This window comes from Homarus americanus, unplaced genomic scaffold (genome assembly GCF_018991925.1).
Source record: "Homarus americanus isolate GMGI-L3 unplaced genomic scaffold, GMGI_Hamer_2.0 scaffold33468, whole genome shotgun sequence".
In the NCBI taxonomy this organism is placed as follows: domain Eukaryota; kingdom Metazoa; phylum Arthropoda; class Malacostraca; order Decapoda; family Nephropidae; genus Homarus; species Homarus americanus.
The window spans coordinates 2,755,424-2,782,378 of record NW_024714177.1 but is presented as its reverse complement, the minus strand read 5'-3'; the positions used below and the strand labels follow the sequence as shown (position 1 = coordinate 2,782,378).

The following is a 26,955-nucleotide window of genomic DNA, read 5'->3' as shown; positions in this document are numbered from 1 at the left end:
GTAATAGTTAACCCCCACCACACACACAAAGTATGTATCTTTTGGACCGCTTCCAGCGTAAGGAATCTTACAAGCAATTTTGAATTTTTACAATTTCAGGAGAATATGTTTCCAGATTCCAGGAAAGACGATTCTCCCCCTTATTGTCCCAGTTAAGCCCATTAACCTACATGTTGTTAATGAAACCCAATATACATGGAAAGAACAATAAAGTGAATCACAATCACGAGGAAAATATTAAAACGCAATCAGGATGCTTCTTACAGGCATGTTTTACTTTGCAACACGCAGTCAGCCACCCTGTACAATATTTCCTATTTTATTCACGAAATACTTTTTATTATCGGTTTCACAGCTTTGTGACTATCAACCAGTATTGTGCATAATGCATAAATGGAAATCTGGGGAGTAAAACGATTTAGGTTTGTGATGAAGGCGTAAAATGTGCGGGTGTTGCAGTACGCAGTGATCGCCTTCACTTGTTCAGTGGTGGCCACGACGCTCCCTGATTGGTCAGTTTTGACAAGCGTCGTTTACCCGCCATTTCTCTCCCCAGTCGATTATATACAGGTTACGGAAGCTTTAACTAACCAAGAATGTCGGACGACGAGACGAAACAACCAGTTAATGAGGTGAGAGATGCGGGAGGTGAGGGAGGAGAGGAGGAGGAGATTATAGGTGGGTGTTAAGGTGTAGGAGGAGGGTGAAGCTGTGATAACACCAGCACCATATACAAACACTACCACGCCAGCCTCCCCTCCGTCACCCTCCCTCGCCTGGGCTATTTTTGAATTTTCCTCAGTTGCACATACAAATAAGGATGACTACTTGTAGCATTGGTGATAAAGTTTAGGGTGAGGCCAGTTCAGAGGATGTAGCGTGAGGGACCACGTGAGGCAGACGTGTTAGTGTCAGGTAGTGTACCTGTGTCGCTCAACACCTTGACATCCTAACTAAATTCATGATAACATGTGTTGTTTATATTAAAATTCTGATGTAAGGGACGAGTTGGGGGTGTTAAGGTTGCCGTCCCTGAAGGTGGTCTCTACCTGGGGGAGATAGGGAGGGTTGTGCACTTGTGTTGTCTCACTCCAGGGAGAGAGATAACATTAGGAGTTGAGATGATATTTCTTAGGCAGTAATCAGATAATACTTTACCTAGTGCTAGATTTGGTTACTTATCAATATAACCAACTGTTTTAGTCGCGTTCACAAGAATGGCACCCTTAAGTTGCCATCAGGTAGGCCAGTACCTGGTACATTACTTCAGCTCCCTCATCTTCATGGAATTTTGCCCCTGAAGGTAAAATTGAATATTACTTAACAAATAACCCAGATGACTGCCCATCAATTCTGAAAATTAAAATCAGATTGAGCTCTATATCAGTGAAAGTGGCAATATTAGGGAGAAACCCTAAAAAGGTGACTTCTGATCTAGTGACTCGTACAGTGATTTTCAACCTTTTTCATCTCACGGCACAGTGAGCCAGGCACTAAAATGGTCGAGGCACACCATCAGTATTTAAGGATAGATTTGATCATTTAAAAGAAAATGAATGATAAGAATATGTTCATAATTAAAGAAAAAAATCTTAGATCCCTGGGCACGTTAGGCAGACTGCCCACTCACACAGATTCCCTTGCTGGGGCCTCACTCGCACATGTGCATTACCGCATCTTACGGCTGGCAGTGGAGATCAGCGGATCTACACTACGGAATTAAGGAGAGAATTTAAAACTGCCATTTGGGCTTTTAATGAACAACGCATTTGTTTATTTATTGCATCATTGAAAAAAGGAGTTGAATGCGCTCCACAAAAGTACCAGTAATGTCAAAACGTATCCAAATGCTATTTTTTAAAATGCTATTTAAACTCCTGCGGCACACCTACGGATGCTTCACAACACACTAATGTGCCGCGGCACATTGGTTGAAAATCGCTGGACTAGTAGGTCGCATACTTGCACAAACTGCAATAAATGAAAGGCATTGGATATCGGTGCACTAACCATATGCTAAACGTTGATGTCTATTGGCACGGCAGCCTAATGGGTAAATTTATAGTAGTTCACAAAACTTTTTTAGAAAATAAAAAATGTTTTTTTTTTTTGGTATATATATATAGGACTAACCCGCCGGGGCTGCATAGCGCTGATGCGCCTGTATCGTCTCACGTCCAGAAAATGCCTCAAATTTCACCAGATAATAGTGAGTTCTTTCTGCATACTATACCGGGGAAGTTGGGTAAGATTAGGAAGGTTTGGTTGGTTGGTTAGGTGTTCTTCATACCCACAAATGTTAAGTAGCATTTATTTTATAATTTTCAATTTTTTTACATATTTCCACAAACTGCAACAGTGTCCACTATAATATAACAAAGAAAATCCTGCATTTTTATAATAGTTTCAATCAATTTCGCTCGCGGGTTAGTCCGATATAATTACCTGTTTTGTGGGTTTTTTTTTAATTGGTTCTGACATATAAACCTAACTTTTGGGGGGGATGACTTAACCTAACCTAACTCTCAGTGTTTTTACGTAACCAGACTCACCATATGAGGGAATCACTTGTTTTCTGATTGGGCAAAAAATACCATGAATTATAAAAGCAGAAACCATAATTCATTTTAATTGGTGGCAAAAGAAAAAAAATAAATGCTCTTGATTGTCTGCGTGACGTGTACGGGAACGCATGTGCCTGACGATTTATGAAGGGAAGATTAATGGAATTAAATAGAGAAAGATTTGGCATGTGCTCTCTCTGTTATACGTTTCCGACTGTAATGTAATAGAGGAAAATTATCTTAAAATTAGACGTAATTTTTTAATATGTTATTAGATTTGGGGTAGGAATGTTTTGTGAACTACTTTAAAAATACTGCCTAATGTGCATGCGTGGTGGGCAGACTATACTAAGATGGCCTTTCTGACTAACCTAACCTAACTATTAGCAGCACACTCCATCAATACAGCCACTGTACCCACAGTATACCCAGTGTGATATTTAGTGTACAGCTGCCATACCTGTACTTGCTACATAAATGAAAATAAACCATCGCTGAACTGGCTCCAACTTTTGTGGGAGAAATGGACAAAGTTGGTCAATGCCCAGTGGTCGACCCACTCCAGCTAAAATCAGACGGTATTATTTCACTTGCTACTACGAATCAAATCACTTGAATTTTATTGTTTCAATCAGTAATTTTGACAATTCTAAGACACCTTTCTTCAGTGGCATTTCTGGTGCTAATTATGTATAAGTGAGATATTTAACATTTTATTATTTACAGTATGTTCATACATGGCAGTACACACCCAGAACATCAAATGGTGTGGCGGTACACCCAGAACATCGAACGACTGGGCAGCCCCATAGTTAGATTTGATTGGTTAGGTTTGGTTTAAAACTTTTTCTGGTGTTTTTTTTTTTTATTTAACACTTTACCTTGATTTTTATGGGGGACACGTCTCAGTAACGATTGATTTGGGCCAGAAATGAGGGTCAAATTCGTTCATAAAGCGTCAAATACCATCGGAAAAACATAGTATAGTGAAGGATTGTTTTAATTTACAGGAGTAATCATAAGCTTTACTCCATCACTAACCATTAGAAGATTATCTGGCAAGATGGTAGGATAAACATTTTGCAGTGGAGCTTGCCCAATTGTGCAAAATTAAATTATTGATAATCTAAACTTACATGTTGGTTAATTTCTTTGGCATTTGCCCATTTCAGTTCATGGAAGTACAGTATGATTTTTAGGCTAATTCTAAGATTTGCATTTAATTGTAAATCTCAAAGGTTAGAATCTGGGGTAAAGATTCAGTAAAGGTAAACCACGGATCTCTATACAGGGTATTAATTTGTGTATAGGGAGTTAGAGCAAAAATATATATTTTAGCACTTTAAGTTTTGGAATCAGTAGTTTAGACAATTCTAAGACTTTTCTTCTATCGCATTTTTTCCACCCATGATTACTTTCAGAGAAAATTGCAATAAATTGTTGGAATATTGTCGTATTTTTTCTAAGTTTTTGTTGAAGCTACGACAGTTCCAGAGATCTCCTGTGTGTTTGTTTGTTGGTTAGTATGCTGTATTCTGCATGCACTAGTATCTGACACATGTGCAGCTGTTCTTGGGAAGAATCTAACATGCACAGGTCTTTGGACGTTGATTGGTGGCTATGATTTTGGATCGGCCAATCACAGCTTGGTATAGGCCCCCTGTTGCTACTCACTTGAATTTGATTTTAGATCCAAGATGGCTTTATTATGCAATGGCTGTGATATTAATTATTTCCAAGCCATTGTCAGATTTCACGTAGAATAATACAGTAAGGACGGCGAGATGTTGAAATTTCTGTACGAACATTGTGCTTTGCTAACTAAGGTTACTTGCACGAAGTGTAACTAGCCCTGTAGCTATAAAGCTGACAAACACCTTTGGTACTGTGGAAGGAGAATTGCTGTTCAGACGTCTAAGAAGAGAAAGTGTAATTACACAGTGGATGACGAGGAGAAGGAACCTGATGACCCAAACTCTGAGTCTAATTAAGGTAAGCACATAGATGGTTGGGTTAGGTTTGGGATTCTGACCTTCATTTCTATTGCAAATTACTACTTTTTTTTTTTCATTTTCCCCCACCCAAAACTCCTGGTTCCCACAGGGTCCCCCATTATCATTGGATCAGGGGGAGTGGTGGTATCTAAAAAAAAAGTGATTAGTAGTGGAAATAGAGGTCAGATTCATTCAAAACACCTAAAAAAACCATTGGGAAAACCATAATTCCAACTTCCAACAATGTAGGATAAATAATATGATTTTCCCTATTTTTTGCGCTTTTCTCTGAAAGTAATAATGAGAGGAAGAAATGCCATAGAAAAAAATTGTCTTAGAATTGTCTAAACTACTAATTACAAAACTTAAAATCCTAAAAATTGCTGGATGACTGAAACGATAATTGTACCGCAATTTTGTCTGAAATTTATACCGGTATTTACTGATTTTTTTCCCCCTCCAGTTTCACTAAAAAAAAAGAAATTTTGATAACCAGAGAAACCAGAAGGACCTGCTGTAAACCTAACCTAACCCAACACGACTAACGACGAAACAAAAGAACCAAACCTTATATCGAAGTCAGAAAAACTAAAAAAAATGGTATGTGTACAGCAAGTTTCTTTACGCCATTTGTGTCTGTCTTTCCAGCAGTGATTGGGGACCTGGATGTTAGTCGATTTGCAGATCGTGTTCTGGGATGATGGTTAGCCAGTACAGTTGGCGAGTTGTCCGGTCGGTCTTCTTGGACTATTCCTTGACACTGGGTCATGCAATTCGTTAACTCAGGATGTGGTTGTTGTGTTGGTGACAGCTTCTACACCTTAAACAAATTTGCGCCTAGGTGGCTTTTGGGCCGGCCATCCTCGTTACGCTGTGATAGTGAGATTTTAAATTTTTTCTATAAATACAGTATGCACATAGTATATGTATACAGTATAGTCTGGATTTACGCGGATTTTTACGCGTTTGGTCATTTACGTGGTGCCTTGCCAGAATGAAATGTTTTAATTACTCGGTAAATTTCATCATTTAGCAGGAAGCGGCACGGGCAGGGTGCGCACTAGGTCGCCCAGTCATCAAAACATTACCGAGTTCTTCACCCACCACCCACCACAGCCGGCCCAAGTCAGTGATAGTGAGGATGTGAACTTTGAGGGATTTGACAAAGAGGCCCTGCAAGCCTCTGTAGTGGATAGTGATACAATTGATACAAGTGATACAGGTGAGGGCCAATAATCTGCCCTCTGCCTCGGAACCAACCCCCCATCCCCGTGTGCCCAGCCATCTTTTCTACTAATGTAAGTGTTAAAAAACCTAATATTATTGATATTTCTCTTAATTATTAATTGTGTGTGCATACCATCATAAAATTAAGAAGTTATTTTTACTACAACGTAGGTATTGTGTCTGAAAAAGTGGAGTTTGGGGGTCGGCCTGGTGTCTATTTCAATTAATCCCATATGTTGTTCACTTTACGCGGGCCGCCGTGGGTTCAATTGACCGCGTAAAGTGAGGGTTCACTATATATATATATATATATATATATATATATATATATATATATATATATATATATATATATATATATATATATATATATATATATATATATATATATATATATATCCAAAACGTGGATAGGATAAATCTTGATAAAATCACACGTTGTTTCCATTTTCCCGTGTGATATATATATACATACATACATATATATATATATATATATATATATATATATATATACTGTATATATACTGTATATATACTGTATATATATATCGGCTTTGGGAAAGATTTTCCAAAGGGCACATTTTTCCTGAAAATTCCGTGAAAAATTTCCCGTTACCCCAAAAATTTCGGGGATGGGGGATGTTTTTCTGGGTTAATATAATGGGCAATTTCTGGAACTAACGAGAACATTTTCCCGTTACCCGGAAAATTCTGGAGAGAGATTTTTTCCGGCCTTCAGAGAGTCGTCTCGTTACCCGGAAGTGCTCTGCACCAATTGTTCCAGCTAACGGGGATATCACTGTATATCTTATTTTTTTTTTCTTTGGGCTCTGGGATGCTCTGGTCACCAGAATTAATAATAAAAAAAAATTAATGTACAGTGAGTCTAATGAGATTTACTATAGGCTTACTGAGACACTTGAGTATGTAAGCAGGCTGGGGCTGATCAGGTGTTACCACATTCGTTAAGTTTATTTATTGATTCACTATTATATTCTCATGTGATTGGCCTCTTATGGTTTATCATGATTAATATAACATCTTTAATAGAGAAAAAATACATTACTGTATGTAATTTGTAATATGGCTTGAAAATAAAAGGATAAGCTGTATCAGCAGGCTATTTACTCAATCAAGATGCATTCGTGTGAGCTTTCTGCAGACTAGCTTCAACAGGGGTCACTATGACACCCTGTACAGGGTGTTACAGTATTTGATATGAAGATACCTTCTTAAAAATGCTATTTACTACCTTTAAGCATTATATATGATGACTCAGTTTGACTACTTGTACACTTAGACGAATGATTAGTGAATAAATCAGGGTAGATGCATTATACTGTACTCTACTAATTTACCAAGTGTTGAAGACAGACATTGTGGTAGGCCGATCAACTGTTTGCTCTTTGTAAACAAATGAGTATGAAATGACTCGTGGTATTTAGTGTGGGATTCTTTAAGGATAATATTTTATCAACCTGGCACAAAAGACCCTAAATTATATGAGAATTGTGGTGGAATTGCATAAAGAAGTGTTAAAGGAGTGTTTGGGGGAGGGAGACACCCACCCATGCTGCCCCCTCCCACCCCCCTCCCCCACCAGCTGCTTCCAGATAAACGTTCATCTTCTACTTACAATATACTCCTACACTTATTTGTTCATATTTTTATCTTCATAATACTGTACAGTATAGTTTTCTCTATTCATAAGACAAATTCTGTAGTTACTTACACACCCCTGTAATACTTTACAGTAAATAACAATCATCTCGGTGACAACCAGACGTGTATGTCTGATTTTCAACCCAGAGTTGTTTCATATTTTTTTCTTGTTGATGTAATATTCTTTTAATAACCTTGTTATACACTTAAAGACCTTAGTTGTTGAAGTGCGGTATTAACATAACAGCTGATTTTCTTTAAACAGTTCAGATACCGTATATACTCGTGTATAGTTCGAGTTTTTAAGAGCAAATTTTTAGGCAAAAAATTGGGGGTCGTCCTATACATGCGTAATAGTTTTGTTAGGTTGAACCCGTGCATGATGGGAAGGGCGAGGAGCAACTTTTAGCTTCAGACATGAAAAATATTTACCATTTACTGCCAGTAAACAATGGAAACGCAAAATATGTACCAATTAGTAATGAAAAGTTGTGCAGTTCCTTCAGTAAATGAAGCTCACCAACTTACAATAGACTAAATTACCTTACAACGTGCTTTCAGTAGTCAATGTTGAAGTTCTTAGCACAGGCTAACTTATCATATCATATACGGTATCCCAGTTCTCATTGATCTACAAAAAATACCGGTAATAAAAACCTTTTCGATATTTCACACTTAATATAATACCCGATAATCTACTTCAACCTCCTATTGTTTACAACGACGCATCACGCACCACCAGCTGTATCAGCTAGACGGTACACGTGTTTTTCGAATCGTTTTCAGTAAAAAAAACTGTTACATCACATGTATATTTTACCTTAACTGTGCCTGAATGAATATATTCTCGGAAATAAATAGTAATTTTGCTGAAACGTGATGTATTTTAATGTAAAATAGGATAAAATACATGACGAAAACAAAAGATTTCACCTAACCTTCCGATGTTTAAGAGAAGTTGCTCGTTTTTTTAACAGTTTTTGGTTAAAATATTGTTATATTACAATGGTATTCTATTCATACTGTGCTTGATATAATGCATTCATGGAAATGTAATATTTTTGCTGAAATGACGTACGTATTAGTGGAAAGTGGGATAAAATCGTGACAAAAACAATGACTTTCGCTTTCTTTTGTTCAAAAGATGTTCCCGTAATCACTTTTCGAATGGTTTTCAGTTAAAAAAAACTGTTGCATTACGATAATATTCTATCCTAATTGACTTGAATAAATACTACGATACCATATTTCTGAATATTTTCATTAAAATCCATCAAAATCAATTTCCTTGTCATCGTCTGCAGCACCAAACAGCTTCTCCCAGTCCTCTCCTTGAACAGGGCTAGAGGGTACGTGTTTTTCGAATCGTTTTCAGTTAAAAAAACTATTACACCACACGTATATTTTACCTAAACTGCGCCTGAATGAATATATTCTCAGAAATAAATAGTAGTTTTGCTGAAACGTGATGTATTTCAATGTAAAATAGGATAAAATACATGACGAAAACAAAAGACTTTACCTAAGCTTTTGTTCTTGAGATGTTACTCGTTTTTTTAATAGTTTTCGGTTAAAATTCTGTTATATTACAATGATATTCTATTCATACTGTGCTTGATATAATGCATTCATGGAAATGTAATATTTTTGCTGAAATTACGTACATATTACAGTGGAAAGTGGGATAAAATCTTGACGAAAACAATGACTTTCGCTTTCTTTTTTTCAAAAGATGTTACCATAATCGCTTTTCGAATGGTTTAGTTAAAAAACTGTTGTTTTACAATACTATTCCCTCCTAATTGACTTGAATAAATACTTGAATGGAAATATACAATATTTTTGTTGAAACTACCTGTGTTTCAGTGTGAAGTGTCGTAATAATAAATGGTAAACAATTTGCCTTCGGCACTCGTGTTTCATGCACGGCGAGCCTCAGTTTATAGGACGGAGAGCGTTTTTAGTGAAGGTTTTGTTCCATTACCCTCAAAAACGTGGGTCGAACTATAAACGAGGAATATCGTAAATTAACGATTTCTTGGTCAAAAAATCAGGGTCGACCTGTAAACGAGGGGGGGTTATAGACGCGTATATACGGTAAGCAGTGTTATCTCCAACCCCCAGCCCCATATATTCACTTTTCTCTAATTTTCGAATTTTTCGGACTGGGGTTTACCCCAATTAGTCCGACTTATCAAGGTTCTACTGTACTTTATTATTATTATTATCATCATCATCATCACTGTCAAAATGATTGGGTTATATACTCTTTCAGACAACAGATGAAGAAAAGAAGGAGGAAGAGGAAGTCAAAGATGAGGAAAAGATGGACACTAAAGAGGAGGCAGTAGAAGAACATAAGAGTAAGGAAGATGTGGAAACAAAGAAAGAAGAGGTGGAGGAGAAGCAGGAGGAAGAGAAAGAAGAAGAAAAGGAAATGCCTGCAAAAACAGAAAAAGTAAAGCCAGTTAAAGAAACAATAGAAAAAGAAGCGGTAAACATAACACCAACAAAAGAAAGTAAGTAGAGTTGCAGCATTTAGGGCTTCTAAACAGAACCAATCGGATGCACAACCTTGGTAGATATTGGGTAACATGGGTGATCCTCCCACATTTCAGTGGACTGCATCCTTGAAAATTTCATCCAAGTGCAAAAGCCAGAATATATATATAATTACATTTCCAATATTTTATTGCATATATATATATTTGTTTTTTATTTAACATGATATATACTGTATTAGTATTATTTCAGCATAATGACAGTCAATTGTAAGTAGTGTACTGTATGCTGTATTGTGCTGATAATTCAGCACCACCCCTATTACCATATTTGGAGAATTTTTTCTTTTTATGTGCTGGATAAGTTAAGTCTTAAATTAAACAAAAACATATTTTGTAAATTATGCAAATAGCTATGAAGGTACTGCAATTCAAAATGAAGAAAATGCTTACCGGTAGTAATTAAAAATAATACTGTACAGGTATTAGCAACTATTGGTTGCCGAGCCAGGTGCACCTCATTTTCTATAATTATGTACTTACGGCAACAATCAACAGAAATCGTGCAAGTTGCACTGTGAACCTCAATGTTGCAGGTTGCCCATCACTGCTGAAACCCTGTAGAGGGCAAGGTTTTCTCTTAGTTGAATAAAGTTGTCTGGCATTAGCCAGAATAAAATATTTAAGTGTGCCACTGCCCTCTAAAGGGTTAATCTTAAATGGTGTACAGTCACAATCCAAAGTTTCTTTATCCCCCCTGGCTGGAGGGAAGGCGAAGCCAAGGTTGAAGAAAGGCCAGGCGTATGGACATACACTCGTTTGGTAGTTTGGTGATGAGGCACGATGATGTTGAGGCTCACACACCAGCACCTCAACACAGTCACTCAGGCAAAACACACAAGCACAGGTATGAAATATGATTCAAAACATTGACATAATATGGTATGTTAGTAGGAGTATAATTAATTTATGGTTACTGTACAGTATTTATACATACAACAGCACAGAGCATAGTGTATCCATTCACCTGGTCTTTCTTCCACCTCGGATTCACCTTTGAATTGTGACTGTACCTGCTAAATGTAAAAAAAAAATAGTTTGAACTCAACAAACTGGCACAATTGGATGGCACCTTTGCAATTTGAGTCAATGGTTATATTGTAGTCAGGTCGTGTGATTGTATTTTGTCAGGTAAACCTGTTTATTATTGTACTCCTGACTGTCATTCTTGTATAGTGTATATGTGGGACAATGATATAGTGTTACTAGTGACTCAATATCATAATTATTGTAACAACTGCAGTCCATAAGAAAAAAGTATAAATAAGGAACTATCTATAGTAATTAGTAAGAGGGTGATGTTAATGCCCAGGGATCTCAGGTGCCACATGTGATTATACCTGTGACCTATGGCATGTGACAGTTAAATGCATAAGTTTTTCATTCTTTGGTTTTGTTTTACATCATCTTTTAAGGCTTTAAACAATAAAAATTCAATTTATGTCAGTGTACTGTACTTGGGTACTGCAATACTGGCTAGTATCTCACCAGTGAAAAGGATATTATCAGTAATAGGACATATGCACATTATAGTGATGCAAAATTGACATTACCAAATTTTATGCAACGTACATATGAATTTTTTTTTGGTGTGTGATAGTTATGAAATGTTTATTCTGTTTTTATCATATAATCAGAGTACAGTACTGAAAGAATCATACCAGACATCACAACTGTTTTTAACCTGCCCCACTAAAACCTGACAGCATATCCCAGAGGGGTTGTGATTTTTCTTCTGAGAAAGGGGTGGGGGAGGGGGACAGCATGTTACATGTTTTTCTTTGAGGGAAATATGTTAAATAATAATAATTTTAATGATGATAATTTCAAGGATAATCTGCAATACGGTAAGAACCTGAAGAGAGCCACTCACAAAATCTACCGTCAGTAGCTATATAGTAATTATGTTGACATACCGAGTGCTGTATGTTTGGGAAAACAAAGCCTTTGTTTCCGGACACTGGTAACTAACTGTCTACTAGTAGAATTGAGCCTCCCTCTACAACATGAATAAGATCAATGAGTTGCTCACTTATTTCACTGCCAGACAGCTTGTCATCACTCTCTTAAGTCTTGTCTGTCTGGTATATACTACACCAATACTGTAGTTGTCATCAGTTGCATTTTTTTTTTTTTTGCGCACAAACATGTAAAAACAAAAAAGACCAGAAAAAAAACTGAGCTTGGAGGCCAGTCCCCGTTCTCACCTATGCTTAAAGTGTAAGTCAAGTCCTATAGCACTCGCCTTATGGCCAGGCATGTCTTGGCATATGAGCTGTCATAGTCCAGTCAACCAGGCTCTGCATTTTGTACTTAACACATAAGGCATGGTCCCCAAAGGGAGAAAATAGCTTTCAGTATCATTGCTGCAGAATGTTTTTCCAAAATTTCTGGTACTGTACTTAATTACTAAAATGCATACATATAGAATTAATGTCTATTGCATTTTGGAGGTGTGGAAAAAGTGTGATAGCGAGTTGACCAGGTTTGCGGAGAGTCTGGATACATTTATAGAAAAGAAAGTGAAAGATTAGTAGAGTGTATAATATGAGGTGTAAAGAACCAAAAGGGGAAGTACAATACTTCAAATTTTTTGAAAATGTGCTTTAAAATTTGTGCAAATATAAGTTGCTATAGCACCATACAAAATGCACATATGTACACTCGGTAAAAAAAAGTATCTTTACAATTCTTGTGCAAAACATAATGACACCACAAATAGAGGTTTTTGATAAAGGCCCATGAGGCATACTGCTATTCACCAATCATATTGCAATGAACTAATTTTATATTTTGAATGAAATAACTAAATTTGACTTGCCATAAAAGGTAAGAAATGTCTCAATTACACCTATCAACCCTAGCAAGGATTGTCCGAAGATTAAATATAACTCGTGAAACAGTATGAGAGGCAGAGCGCACCAAAAGTTTCAGCCCTTCAGCATATATTTTCACCAAATTTTATGACACGACTTCTCTCTTTCATTCTACATGTTTGTGGTATCATTTTGAACCTAAACATTCCCTTTAAAATGGCTGGCAAGCATAAAAGAGAGTTCTTGTGGTGCTGAGAAGAAAAAGAGACACCCATTTTAGAATTTCTATGTATTATTTTCACCTTTTCGACTTACAACCTGGTCGTCCAGACCGAACCCCGTCGTAAGTTGAGGGCAGCTTTGACCCAAAATTAGATTCCATTTAAAATCTTAGTATAGGTACTTCTGAGCATACCGATTCCGAAATTATGGTTCACGATTTGATTGCGGGGTAATTGGTGGTCGTAATGATGCTTGGAAATTTTTTATTATATTATTTCAATGCTAATTACTCACCAACTATGGGTTTCCAAGGTGAGAGTTACCTAGGTGTTTTTGTGTTATTCTGGAAGTATTTAATTGGTTAAACTGTGTGATCATCACCCATGGCCCCACTTGGATTTACCCAATCTTAGTTAATTCCCAAGTGACCACCCACTGCCACATAGGAGCTAATCTATCAAACAGACAGTGCCAAACTTGGCCAGTAAACTCACACAAGTTACTTACTCTTAGGTGATGAGACATTAATGAATTGTGTGTGAAGATTATTCTTTAAATAAATACAGTATTGCTTTACTCACTATAAACTGGCTGCATCTACCTGAACCATGGGCCACATTAAATAGAATTTCTCAATCACTCCACGGGCCGCACAAACACATGGTCCAGGCCACGGGTTGCCCATGCCTGTAATAGAGCATGGGTAAGAGAAAATGGAGTTGCACTAAATGGATATTGCCACCCCTGGCGGGTTTGCCCTTTTGGCATTGAACACCTCATACTGTATATAGGTGGACAGCAAGAGGGGGAGAAGACAACCAAGGATGTGGATGGTTGGATGAAGGATTTTAGAAGTGAGGGGGAATGAATATCCAACAAGCAGTAGTATATATAAATAATATAATATTCGTGTGGCTTATGAGTATAATATAGCAATAAAAGTGAATGGATGACAGCATATGAAGAGTCTTGTATTTGTTCTTGGTTCAGCCACACTTACAGTTTACTGTAGTGGGGAAAGGCCAGCGGTTATGAGAAAAAAGGCAAAGAAAGAACAAAATGAATTTATTTCAAAATATAATCTGTGTGTAAAGGGTCTAGAAAGATATTAAATAAAAGATTTCATCTTATTTTGTCAGGTGAAGTGCCCTTGTATGATCAACCACTGGAGATGAGTGGCAAACGTGACCGCAAGAAGGTGGAAAGGTTTGTACAGGAGACAAAAAAAGAGGATGTGGAGTCCACAGGAACTGGAACGGCACTTGGAGATATTCCCTTTATTGAAGCCATGATCATGGTAAATAGTAGATGGTTATAAAGTTGTCTTGGTCAGTTACAAAGGGTTGGTGTTCATAGGGCTGGCTGGTGTAGTTGAAAATGTTTACATCTTATACTGGTGTAGGATTTTTATTTCTTGATATTATTTAATGGGCTTCAGAATTATTTATCCTGAAATTTGGAAAATTATGCTCCTCATTTTATTATATCCAAGAATTTTCCATAGAAGCTGTTAATGGAATAGCAGCCTACTTACAATGGTCTCAATTAAGTAAAATCAGATTATTTAGTTTACTTGTGTGTGTAGGGTGAGGGGGATGCCTTATCTTAGTTCAACCCATGCAATTGTGAGTGAGTGTCACTAAAAATTGAAAAGTGCTGTGGTGATTCTTCAGAGTGAAATCTTGCAGGACAAGGGATTGATGTGCTTAACTTCACATAACATTATTTCTTAGAATAGTTGGTTGTATGGGAATGTTACCTTTGTGTTACACTAAATGTGCTGTACAGTGTTCATTTTTATTTTTTTTTTTATATATATATACACACCCGCTGACAGAGATGATCATATACATGTTTATATGATAGTAAATTGTCAAGATCTGATTTGGTTTAAATGCACTTATGTATATATGCTTAGAAGTTTTGAAATCATATTATTCTATGGCTTGCCATAATTTTCAGTAGCATGTTATTAGTTTTGGCAATGTTGTGAAAATATCAGATAAGGGAAATAAATTGTCTTAAACCCCCTCCCCCTTCTCTAGTGAGTGCACTTAAGGACCATTGGGAAAAGTTACCTGGAGTAGTTTGTTCATCAATATGTGTGTATGTATTGCATGAGCAGGAATATACAAAAACTGTCCAGTCCAGTTTAGACCTACAGCATTTATTATAATTTTTGTCTATATCTGCATCAATGGGTTAACAGGTTGAACGTTCAGAGTATAGACCCACTCATCTCTTATATATATATATATATATATATATATATATATATATATATATGCAAATAAATCACTGTAGGTGTGCGTGATCTAGGTATATGCTGATAACCACAAGGAAAGAAAACACGAAGTTCCCAAAGCTTTTCGTGAATTACACGGCAGGCATATATATATATATATATATATATATATATATATATATATATATATATATATATATATATATATATATATATATATATATATATATATATATATATATATATATATATATATGTGTGTGTGTAATGTAGATCCACAATGGAAATGTGGACAGGATAAATCTAGATAAAATCACACAGAAGGGAAACAATGGAGCACCTCAGCTGTTGTGTTTATTCAAGACATCTGAAGATGTCTCGAATAATGACAAAAGCTCAGTTGCTCCATTGTTTCCCTTTTCCTGTGTGACACTCTCTCTCTCATATATATATATATATATATATATATATATATATATATATATATATATATATATATATATATATATATATATATATATATATATATGTATATATATATATATATATATATATATATATATATATGTATATATGTATATATATATATATATATATAATATATATATATATATATATATATATATATATATATATATATATATATATATATATATATATATATATATAAACTTTTTCTTTTTACTAATACTTTTTCTTTTTACTAATTGAAAATTTGATATTTTGCAGAAAATGTCTACAGATGAACTTAAAGTATTACACAGAGTTGCGTACAGTCGTCCAGGGAGTGGTAGTGAAATAAAGAAGAATCTTCGCAAATTTAACGGATTCCCTTTCAATAAAGAGGACAAAAAATACCAAAGCAAATTAAGTACTGTGGAGAGGTGAGCCTTGTTGTGTTTTGTACAGGTGTTACACAGGTGTCACAAAATTTATTTTTGTAAGTTCACGCTAGGAATGTCATAATTATGCCAGATTAATGAAGAAGAGCCTAGTAAATTGGTGAACAGCCAGTCTGGTAAAGGGATATTTTTGGTATAAAACAAATCGGTATTTATAGTTGGATAAATTGTCACAATGTTGTGGAGGAGAAGGCAGAAGAGAAGCATATATATATATATATATATATATATATATATATATATATATATATATATATATATATATATATATATATATATATATATATATATATATATAGATAGATAGATAGATAGATAGATAGATAGATAGATAGATAGTGACTTGTGCTTATGCTTGGAAGCACTAGCACCACTTTCTCTGCTTCATGGTCTCTTTGAAGACATATTGAAGGGTTAAATGTCGTACAGTAGCTTCTCAAATTTCGCGAGTTTTTAATTCAACATTTTTTATTTGAACACACCAAAACACAAAACAATTTAAAATTTTGACAGCGGAAACTCGAATTTCGACGTTTGAAAGGCCCACCAACGTTCAGACGACGTGCACAATCATGTAACAGCGTCATTTCTCTTATGTACAAAAGATTCATTATTGTTTATTACTGAATGTCTTTGATTGAGTTGATGTTTATGTGTGCAAAATGAGCAATACAATTCATTAATAATACGTAGAATATTAAAACACACAAGGAAATGAGACAGCATTGTTTTCGTTGATTACAAAACCAGTGACTGACTGGTTCTACATATAAAACTGAAGAAAGTAAGACCCTGGTTGTAGCTGTAGTAAAATTAATATGGTTGTTTTAAGTAATGTTATTTAATGTTAATAAATGGAACAATAGAAGTAGCTAACGATAATGGTAAAGAAAAAACGAGAGATCGCGTATGTAAGTGCGCACACGTGAAAACATATCGTCATTACTCTATATAAGAATATGAAAGCAACACTAATTTACCGTTCATATATATTTTAATTAATGTTTCTGATTTTTTTTTTATTGAATTAATGTTTGTGTGCGCAAAATAAACAATACAATTCATTAATAATACGTGGAATATTAAAACACACGAGGAGACGAGACAGCTGCCGGCATTGTTTTTGTTAAAGCTTACAAAACCAGTGACTGATTGGGTCTACATATAATACTGAAGAAAATAAGACCCTGATTGTAGCTGTAGTAAAATTAATGTAAAAAAATTTATATGCTTGTTTGAAGTAATGTTATTTAATGTAATAAATGGAACACTATAAGTAGCTAACCATTAATGGTAAAGAAAAAAGTGAGACTGCGCGTATGTAAGTGCGCACATGTGAAAACATATCGTCATTACTCTACATAAGAATATGAAAGCAACACTTATTTACTGCTCATATATATTGAAGGGTTAAATGTTGTACTCTGTATAGACAAGCAGAGAGAGAGAGAGAGAGAGCAGCTGAACTGCCGTATGTAAACAAACCATAATTTCCCGCGGCTTTGTTTTTTGTTTTTTTAAGGGGATTAGCCCACCCGGGCATAGGTCACTGACCCACATTGGGGCCTGAGGGGCAAAAATTTAGTACTCCTGTAATAATAATAATGCAGATAAGTAAAAAAAAAAAAGAAAAAAAAGCTGCCTATCTACCTATTGGACAAACTAAAATCGTGCCGAACCACGGGAGTTTCCGGACCACAGAATGCCGGACTAGAGAGGTACAACCTGTACTATTATTGTGCTATTTGCACCCAAATAATACCTACAGCATTGATGGCCTGTATATACAATCCTGAATAGTTTATCACTATTAGAACTGATTTTATAGATTCTGGTATAAACATTTCTAAATGATTCATGAAAAAAAATGAATATTGAGGTAATCAAAGGCCCTTGCTTATAATTGCCCCCTCCCCTTGTCATTGTATAACTGTAATGCTAAATCTGAGTTGGATATGTTGAGGCATTTTAGAAAGGGAAACTGTAGCTAAACATCTCTTACTGCAGTTAAAGAAAGAACTGTGTTTGCTCTTGATTAAGTTGATTCTGGCCAGCCTGCTTCACAGCAGGACAGAGATTGGAAGATGGAAAATAATTAATTTTAGCTTAACTGGTTGTATGATATGTACTGTACTTATTTTCCTTGTGACATGAAAACATTTTGTAGAATATTCCTGTTGTCATTTTTCAGTAATTGACAAATTTCCTCTTCAACAGAATATTAATGTCCGAGCTCAAGAAGATGCTGATGATCTTAGGGTTGGAGCGATCCGGTAATAAGGGAGAGGTAGTTGAGAGATTAATGGCATTCATGCTGGAACCACAAGACACAGGGAAAAGACCACCAAAAACTGTAAAGGTAAGTGACTAATCCTCTCTCCTGTTCATTTTAATTCCTTAATCGAACTAGCTTCAACCAGAAATCTTTCTGTGACACAAGATGATTTAAATACTTGTAATTATGTAGGACAGACAGGAAAAACACTGCAGCTCAGAATCAAACAACATAAGTACAATATCAGAACAGCATCTGAAAGCAGTGCCTTGTTCGTTCATGTTAGGAATAATAATCATCCCATTGCTTGGGAAAAAGCTTAGAAGTATATAAATCGTCTTGTGTCACAGAAAGACTTCTGGTTGAAGCTAGTTTGATTAAGGAATTAAAATCAATAAACCTTAGTGATGGTCAGTTCAAAACTGATAATATGTTACATAAATTTATTTGTCAGTGGCCCAAGGTCAAAAATGCTTTGAAAACCTATGATCTAGATATATGATAGTTATTTCGTGGGTCCCTTATTTTTGACTTGACCTGACTAGTCACGTCACCCCCCTTCTCTTAAGCTCCTCTAGGTGTGTGTTGGTGTGGGGATTAGTGGATGACATCATTATGACCTGACCTCATGTTTTTAAGGTCACCCTGTATATTTAAGCCTCTCTATGTCCATGTAATCCAGTTGCCTCTGAAGATGTCTTGAATAAAGACGAAAGCTAAGGTGCTCCTTTTTTTTCCCCTTTTCCCGTGTGATTTTATCAAGATTTATCTTATCCACGTTTTCATTGTGGATCTACATGTAATATATATATATATATATATATATATATATATATATATATATATATATATATATATATATATATATATATATATATATATATATATATATATATATATATATATATATTTTTTTTTTTTAAACCTTTAGATAAACTTTTCCTGGCTATTTTGATACAAAAAATGGTGTTTTAAACTTAATTACACCAAATTTTCTAGACTCAGGTATCAACATGTCGTACTTTTCCTTTTCTTTTTAAATAAAATAATTTGAGCACATGCTGTGAGTAAAAGTTAAAAAAAAATTTTGCTATAAATATTTTCATTCGTGGCTGCGGCCTAAATGTAATGGGAGAGTGTTTGTCCATGAAAGATGTGTAGTTTAGACTTGGAAAACTTTCCCCAGTACCTGGAATCATTCTGGGGATGTGCGATAGTGTGTGTCTGTGCGAGATGATGTAGTTTAGACCCAGAAAACTGTCCCCGGTACCCCGAAAATTCCGGGGTGAAAATATTTGTGTCAGCACGGAAATTTGTCATTCTGGCTATACAGGTACAGTATGTTATAATGACCCCACTGTAAGCTGATTTGCTAAAAGCTCTATTCAGGAACGCATCTTGAGGGAATACCTTTTTTCAATTAATGACGTTATATTTATTATGATGAATCATGCACCATAAGAGGTTGATCTTATGAAAATTTAATATTGAATCAATAAATAAACCTGCCGAATGTGACAACATTTAAGTTCTTATCAGTGTAAACAGGTGCATATCCTTTTTGTTGTTGGTTTACTTAATACAGTTGTGTGGTAAATAACCCTAGACTTGTTGCTCATCGTATTTACTATAATTTCAGAAAGGTAAAGGGAAAGGAAGACCAAGGAAAGGCCAAGAAAAAAAGAGAGAAAACAATACTTCTATGAATGATTCTGGGACTGGAGGAAGCGACAGTAACGAATCTGAATCAGAAGAACAAGATAGTGAAGAGGAGGGAGAAAAGCCCAGGAAGACTCTAGGAAGAAAACCACAATCCAAGAAGACCCCAGCCAAGAGGGCAGCATCAACTAAGAAAGCCACACCCTCCAGGCGATCTAAAGTTGCAGACTCGGATGATTCAGATTCGGATGATGAACCATTAGCTAAGAAAGCCAAACAACCTCCCTCAGTTAGTGATTTAGTTCAAGTGAATACTCTTGTCTTGCTAAGATGAGGAATCAGTTGGAAAGTTGGAGTGAAGGATTTTTTTTTTTTTTTTAAATCAGCAAAAGTTAAACTTTCAATTCTCAATAGTTTTGGAGTTACAGCACATGACATGCTTGGTAGAATGTGATAAAATCTATATGAGGTGTATAGGAAACATCCAATACACTGTGCTAGTGACCTTTATTAACAATAATAATGCCATATGATTTGTATTGGTATTAACATTTAGAGGAAATGTTCAAGTTCTGCCCCTCTTGCTCAATGCAGGGCTCAGCCCGTGGCATTAGTGAGTGTTGCACATGTTCAAAGACCCCAGGGATGTTGCGAATGTTTGTCACACTCCTGTTCAAGGTGCCACAATTCCTCACAGTTTGCGAGCCTCTGTAACATACACCTTGCGTTTTATGTGATCCCACAGGTAGAAATCAAGGGGATTTATGTCAGGTAATCATAGGTTTCATCACATTCTTATCAAACCTGTCCTGTACTGTAACTCTGAAACTATTGAGAATTGACAATTTGGTCATTTAGTCATTTATCTTTATTTATGTCTCGGGAATACACACCCTGATATATATATATATATATATATATATATATATATATATATATATATATATATATATATATATATATATATATATATATATATATATATATATATATATATATATATATATATATATATACATACATACATACATACATACATACATACATATACACACAGGTTGTACCTCTCTAGTCCGGCAACCTCGGAACCTGACCGGTGCCGGACCATGGAAATTCACCCTTTTCCTGGATAGATAGTGACTTGTGCTTATGCTTGGAAACACTTGCAACACTTTCTCTGCATCATGGTCTCTTTGAAGACATATTGAAGGGTTAAGTGTCGTATATTAGCTTCTCAAATTTCGCGAGTTTTTAATTCTTAACGTATTTTATTGGAACGCAAAAAAATAAATAAATAAACATTTTGACGGGGGAAACTTGAATTTCGGCGGGTTTGAATGGCCTGCCAACGTGCATAATCGTGTAAACAGCGTCATTTCTCGTATGTACAAACGATTCATTATTGTTTATTACTGAATGTCTTGTTTATTGAATTAATGTTTGTGTGCAAAATGAGCAATACAATTCATTAATAATACGTAGAATATTGAAACACACGAAGAAATGACACAGCATTGTTTTCGTTGATTACAAAACCAGTGACTGACTGGTTCTACATATAAAACTGAAGAAAATAAGACCTTGGTTGTAGCTGTAGTAAAGTTAATATGGTTGTTTTAAGTAATGATATTTAATGCTAATTAATGGAACAATAGAAGTAGCTAACGATAATGGTAAAGAAAAAAAGAGAGATCGCGTATGTAAGTGCGCATGCTCACACGTGAAAACATATCGTCATTACTTTACATAAGAATATGAAAGCAACACTTATTTACTGTTCATATATATTTTAATTAATGTTTCTGAATTTTTTTTTATTCAATTAATGTTTTGTGTGTGCAAAATTAACAATACAATTTATTAATAATACGTGGAATATTAGAGGAGACGAGACGGCTGCCGGCATTGTTTATGTTAAAGTTTACAAAACCAGTGACTGATTGGTTCTACAAATAAAACTGAAGAAAATGAGACCCTGATTTTTGCTGTAGTAAAATTAATGTAAAAAATTAATATGGTTGTTTGAAGTAGCTGTAATGTTATTTAATGCTAATAAATGGAACAATATAAGTAGCTAACCATTAATGGTAAAAAAAAGTGAGACTGCGCGTATGTAAGTGCACACATGTGAAAACATATCATCATTACTCTACATAAGAATATGAAAGCAACACTTATTTACTGCTCATATATATTGAAGGGTTAAATGTTGTACTCTGTACAGACAAGCAGAGAGAGAGAGAGAGAGGGAGCAGCCGAACTGCCGGATGTAAACAAACCTTAATTTACCCGCGGCTTTTTTTCTTTTTTTTTTTAAGGGGATTAGCCCACCCGGGCACAGGTCACTGACCCACATTGGGGCCTGAGGGGCAAAAATTTAATACTCCTGTAATAATAATAATTCAGATAAAAAAAAAAAAGAAAAAAAAAAAAGAAAGCTGCCTATCTACCTATTGGACAAACTAAAATCGTTCCTGGACCACAGAATGCCGGACTAGAGAGGTACAACCTGTATATATATATATATAAATAAATAATTGGGGCAGACCCAGTCCAAGGAAAGCGAATATATTGGTGGGGGGGGGGGGTTAGAGAGAATACTGCTTATCTGAATAGTTTAAAGAAAATCATTGTGTTATTACTGCACTTCAACAACTAAGGTCTTTAAGTGTATAACAAGGTTATTAAAAGAATATTACATTAGCATGAGTGGGTGGCTGCCTCCTGCTCAAGATTCCTTTAACACTTCTTTAGGCAATTGCACCACAATTCTCATATGATTTAGGATCATTTGGTGCCAGGTTGATAAAATATTATCCTAAAAGAATCCCACACTGAACACCACGAGTCATTTGTATACAAAGAGCAAACAGCTAGTTGGCTTACCTTCAACACTTAGTCAATTAGTGCAGTACAATTGTGTATTATCATCACTTGATAAATACTATTGCAGTGTATTTATCATCACTTTGTAGATAATACTGTAGTGTAAAGTATTATGCATATACCCTGGTTTAATCATTAATGATTTGTCTAAATACAAGTAGCCACACCGAGTCATTATATAACATTCAAGGTAATAAATAAAGTTTTAGGAGGGTATGTTCATGTCAAATACTATATACTGTGTTATAAAGTGACCCCTGTTGTAAGCTGGTCTACTTAAAGCTCACACGAACACATCTGAGTAAACATCCTTCTGATACAGCTTATCCTTTTATTTTCAAGCCATATTACAAATTACATACAGTATTGTATTTTTTCTCTATTAATGAAGATGTTATATTCATGATGAACCATAAGAGGCCAATCATATGAGAATATAATAGTGAATAAATAAATAAATAACTTGACGAATGTGGCAACACCTGATCAGCCCCAGCCTGCTTACAGTGTCCTAGTTCTCAGTAGGCCCATAGCAAATCTTATTTGATCATTGCACATTGATAACAGTCCAATTTCCTTTTACAGGATGCTGAACTTAAAGCTATGGTTAAGAAAATTTTAGAAGGTGCCAACTTGGAGGAAGTTACTATGAAGAGTGTTTGTCGGCAAGTGTATGATAATTACCCAGAATTTGACCTTACACACAAGAAAGTCTTCATTAAGGAAACTGTGAAATCTGTAAGTACTCTGGAATATATTTACAAGGTACCTGTACCAGAGTAATTAATGTTTATGATACTAACAAAAGCAATAGCCAGAGAAAATCTGAATGTTTTTGCCCCATCAGCAGAAGCGGGAGCTAGAGCATTGGATTTTCCATCCATCAATAGCCATAACTTAATTACTGTGAAATATTTTAACCTTTATCAAAAGATGCATTTGCAGATTTTTTTATTCATATACAGCAGCAGTATATGAAGCAGGGGACAAGGGGAAGAGAAAAATAGGATCAGGGTTATCTCGAGAGGGGCTTCTTAGATAAGATACATGTTTTTATGTACCGATTATAATAATTGTTATTTTTCCATTTCAGATAATATCGTGATTGGTCAGCGTTACCAGCATTAAGTATAGTACAAATTGTTCATATAATGCTTTTTTTATTGTAGATTCCAGAAAATTATGAAATCCTTTACCAATAGGAGTTAAATTGTTTTCCAAAGACCCCATCAGTTACATAATGTTGTGTAGTTCTTGATAGTGTTAATGGCACTTGCTTTTTTTTCCCCTATTGTTTTATTTAGTTTTTATTTATTTATTTATTTTTATTTTTTATTTTTATTTTTTTTTAAGTATTGTACACCCACTCCTCGTTTTACACGCATTTGATTTAAGCGTTTTTGGAATAACGCGTTTGTTCAATTAATACCAGTTCCTACTTTGCACACAACTATTTTTTTAAATAATGCGGTTTAAATTTGCTGCGTATTTGCTTTTAAATTTGTCGCGTATTCGCCTGGCAGCTGAGTCGCATATGATGGTTGGTGAGGTGCTTGTTAGTATTACTGTAAAGTCAGTCATATCAACATCAACGATTTTAACATTATTAATAATAATAATAATCATTATTATAATAATAATAATCATTATTATAATAATGTAATAATAGATTATTGCTTCTAATGATGATGAAGATAATGAAGTACTGTACAACAACTGTGACAGCGTCCAGCAGTTTAGTGTTTACATCAAGCTTCCTTCTTACCGCTTTCTTAGTTCTTTTCAGCACTACTTGTTTGTGTGTTTATCACGTATCTTTTAGTGTTAAACACTGTTTTCCCCATCGAGCATGTCTGGAAAACATCCATCTGCCTCCTCTGGTGAGCCTAAAACTAAAAAGGCAAGAAAAACAATCGCAATGGACATCAAGTTAGATGTGATCACTTGCCCGTACCCCCGCCTCAGTAGCCTCCTTCCTCAACCCTCCCCTACCCCACCTTTGTCAAGCAGAAATCGCCAGTCATCAATGTAAGAGTTATTTAAGATGTATTTACGATTGTTTTTCTTTATTAACTGTTTTTCTTTATGAATGACAAAGGTAAAAGAATATTTATTGAGTTACCCTGTACGGTAGTATATGATGGTTTCCCTAACCTGTATCATTTACATGTATTCTTATGGGAAAAATGGGTTTAATTTACGTGTTTTTGAACTAAGCGGTGATTTTCAAGAACCTAACCCCCACGTAAAATGAGAGGTGGGTGTACTGTAATTAAATTGGCACAAATTCTCTTTTGAGTGTACTGTATATTCAAAGTTTTTTCTTTAAGCTTAACCCATGGATGAGTTACAGTCTTACATTGTCACTCATGGTGTAATAGTTTTCAGAGACAAGGTTTATCATGTTTCAAAGAGTTAAAAACTTTGATGTCGTATGAAATATTAAATTTAATGTCTAAATCACAGCACAGCATAGCATCTTGGCAATATTTCTTAGTTAAGCTAAAATGAAATAAACTAAAACAGCTGGTTACTATGGAAGTGTTGTTATATGTATGACTGACAGTAATCTGGCTCATTGCTATGTGGCTTACTCTTTTGGGTACAAAATATATTTCATATTTTTACTATTCCAGAAAAGACACTTGGGTTTAGAAATACTATTCTGATAAGATATTTTTACTTGGCAGTGGTATACTATTCTGGTTAAAAACTCCACCAACTTCTTGCACATTCACCAGTTTACTGGTCAATTATGTGTGAGAATTTTTTTTGTGAGGAAAGAGTTCAGTATTGAGTATAACAACCTGACATTGGCGGTTCATCTACTTGGAGTAATGGTACTGTATTGCCCAGTGAGTAAAATTCAAGCAGATCTTTTGAATATTGCTTGAAATTTTATTTTGCTAGTAACCTACTTTCTTAAAAAGAGTACTGTACTGTACACTGTTTAACCTGGTACTCCGAGTCATTTGAAAATTAATATTTGGATTTAATTGTTTCCAATTAATAGAGTATTTTATCCTTGAAATTTATTGCCAATTTTGGTGTATGCATTACTTGTATATCTTCTTAGTGTACTCATAGTGAATCAATTGTCCCAGAGGTTTCATTTGTGCCATTATTTTTTTTCCTCATCTTTATCATGAAATTTTCTACTGTATCCCTTTTTAATCCATCTCATCACTGAATTGGTTATTTTGTTTTACTGAATTTTATCATGTCAAATGTAAATGAGAAAAGTTCTTGTACATGTTACTGAATGTACCTAGACTATTTGTAGAATATATATATATATATATATATTTTTTTTTTGTGTGTCCTTGCAATGCTGAATTGTTCTTTATAAGTAGGTGTAATTAATAACAACCCACTTATGCTCTTTACAAACAAAACAAATAGACTTAATTGAGATGTTGGGGATTATGTGGGTAGATAAATAAATAAATATGTACCTGTTGAATACATCGTAAATAATTTTAATTGACTTACTGCGGCTCTGAAAATTCTCGCAAATGTTTTTCAAGTGCTTATTCCAATAGTCATGGGGTTGAGCTAATGACTTTGTTATTACTGTTTTAGGATGCACCTGAAAACTACCTCTTAAAATTACTGAGAGAGTCCATACTAATTGGTTGTACTGACTACACGACTCGTTGCTCCATGGGCAATTCCCATACAGTATACAGTACATTAGAATAAGAGGTTATTATTTGGAGCTTGAGTACTTGCAGTTACAAATGCTGTGACAACATGTAAGTGTAGTATTGTTTGGGATAAATTTCCTGATCCTATGACATTAAAGGGAATTTTGTAACCTGATGTTAATTATTCACTTGGTTCAAGTTTGAGACTAGCAGACATTTTACCTATCCCATTTTTTACAAGACAAGAGCATACAGATTGTAAGATTATTCTAATAAAATAAGTTTTAGTTAT

At 35.0% G+C, this 26,955-nt stretch overlaps 1 protein-coding gene across 6 annotated transcripts; it reads left to right on the top strand.

Annotated features, from left to right (window-relative positions):
- Window positions 1-474: 474 nt before the first annotated feature.
- Window positions 475-26,955, top strand: LOC121876863 (protein DEK-like). Of its 6 annotated transcripts, XM_042382376.1 has the most exons (9): window positions 526-632; window positions 5,022-5,158; window positions 9,726-9,969; window positions 14,189-14,346; window positions 16,024-16,178; window positions 18,414-18,555; window positions 20,111-20,437; window positions 23,602-23,754; window positions 24,110-26,955. In XM_042382376.1, exons 2-9 carry the CDS (start codon window positions 5,156-5,158, stop codon window positions 24,119-24,121), a joined length of 1,194 nt encoding a protein of 397 aa, XP_042238310.1. In that variant the 5' UTR covers window positions 526-632; window positions 5,022-5,155; the 3' UTR covers window positions 24,122-26,955. The 6 variants fall into 6 exon arrangements, with proteins under 6 accessions (XP_042238300.1, XP_042238291.1, XP_042238310.1 ...); XM_042382366.1 differs by lacking the exon at window positions 5,022-5,158 and having other exon boundaries at window positions 475-632; window positions 20,111-20,419; XM_042382357.1 differs by lacking the exon at window positions 5,022-5,158 and having other exon boundaries at window positions 475-632.

Bases quoted from the DNA above. Each gene is read 5' to 3' on its own strand.
- LOC121876863 (XM_042382357.1), top strand. From the start codon at position 597: ATGTCGGACGACGAGACGAAACAACCAGTTAATGAG. The intron at 16,179-18,413 runs GTGAGCCTTGTT...CCTCTTCAACAG, and splicing joins AAATTAAGTACTGTGGAGAG to AATATTAATGTCCGAGCTCA. The intron at 18,556-20,110 runs GTAAGTGACTAA...CTATAATTTCAG, and splicing joins GACCACCAAAAACTGTAAAG to AAAGGTAAAGGGAAAGGAAG.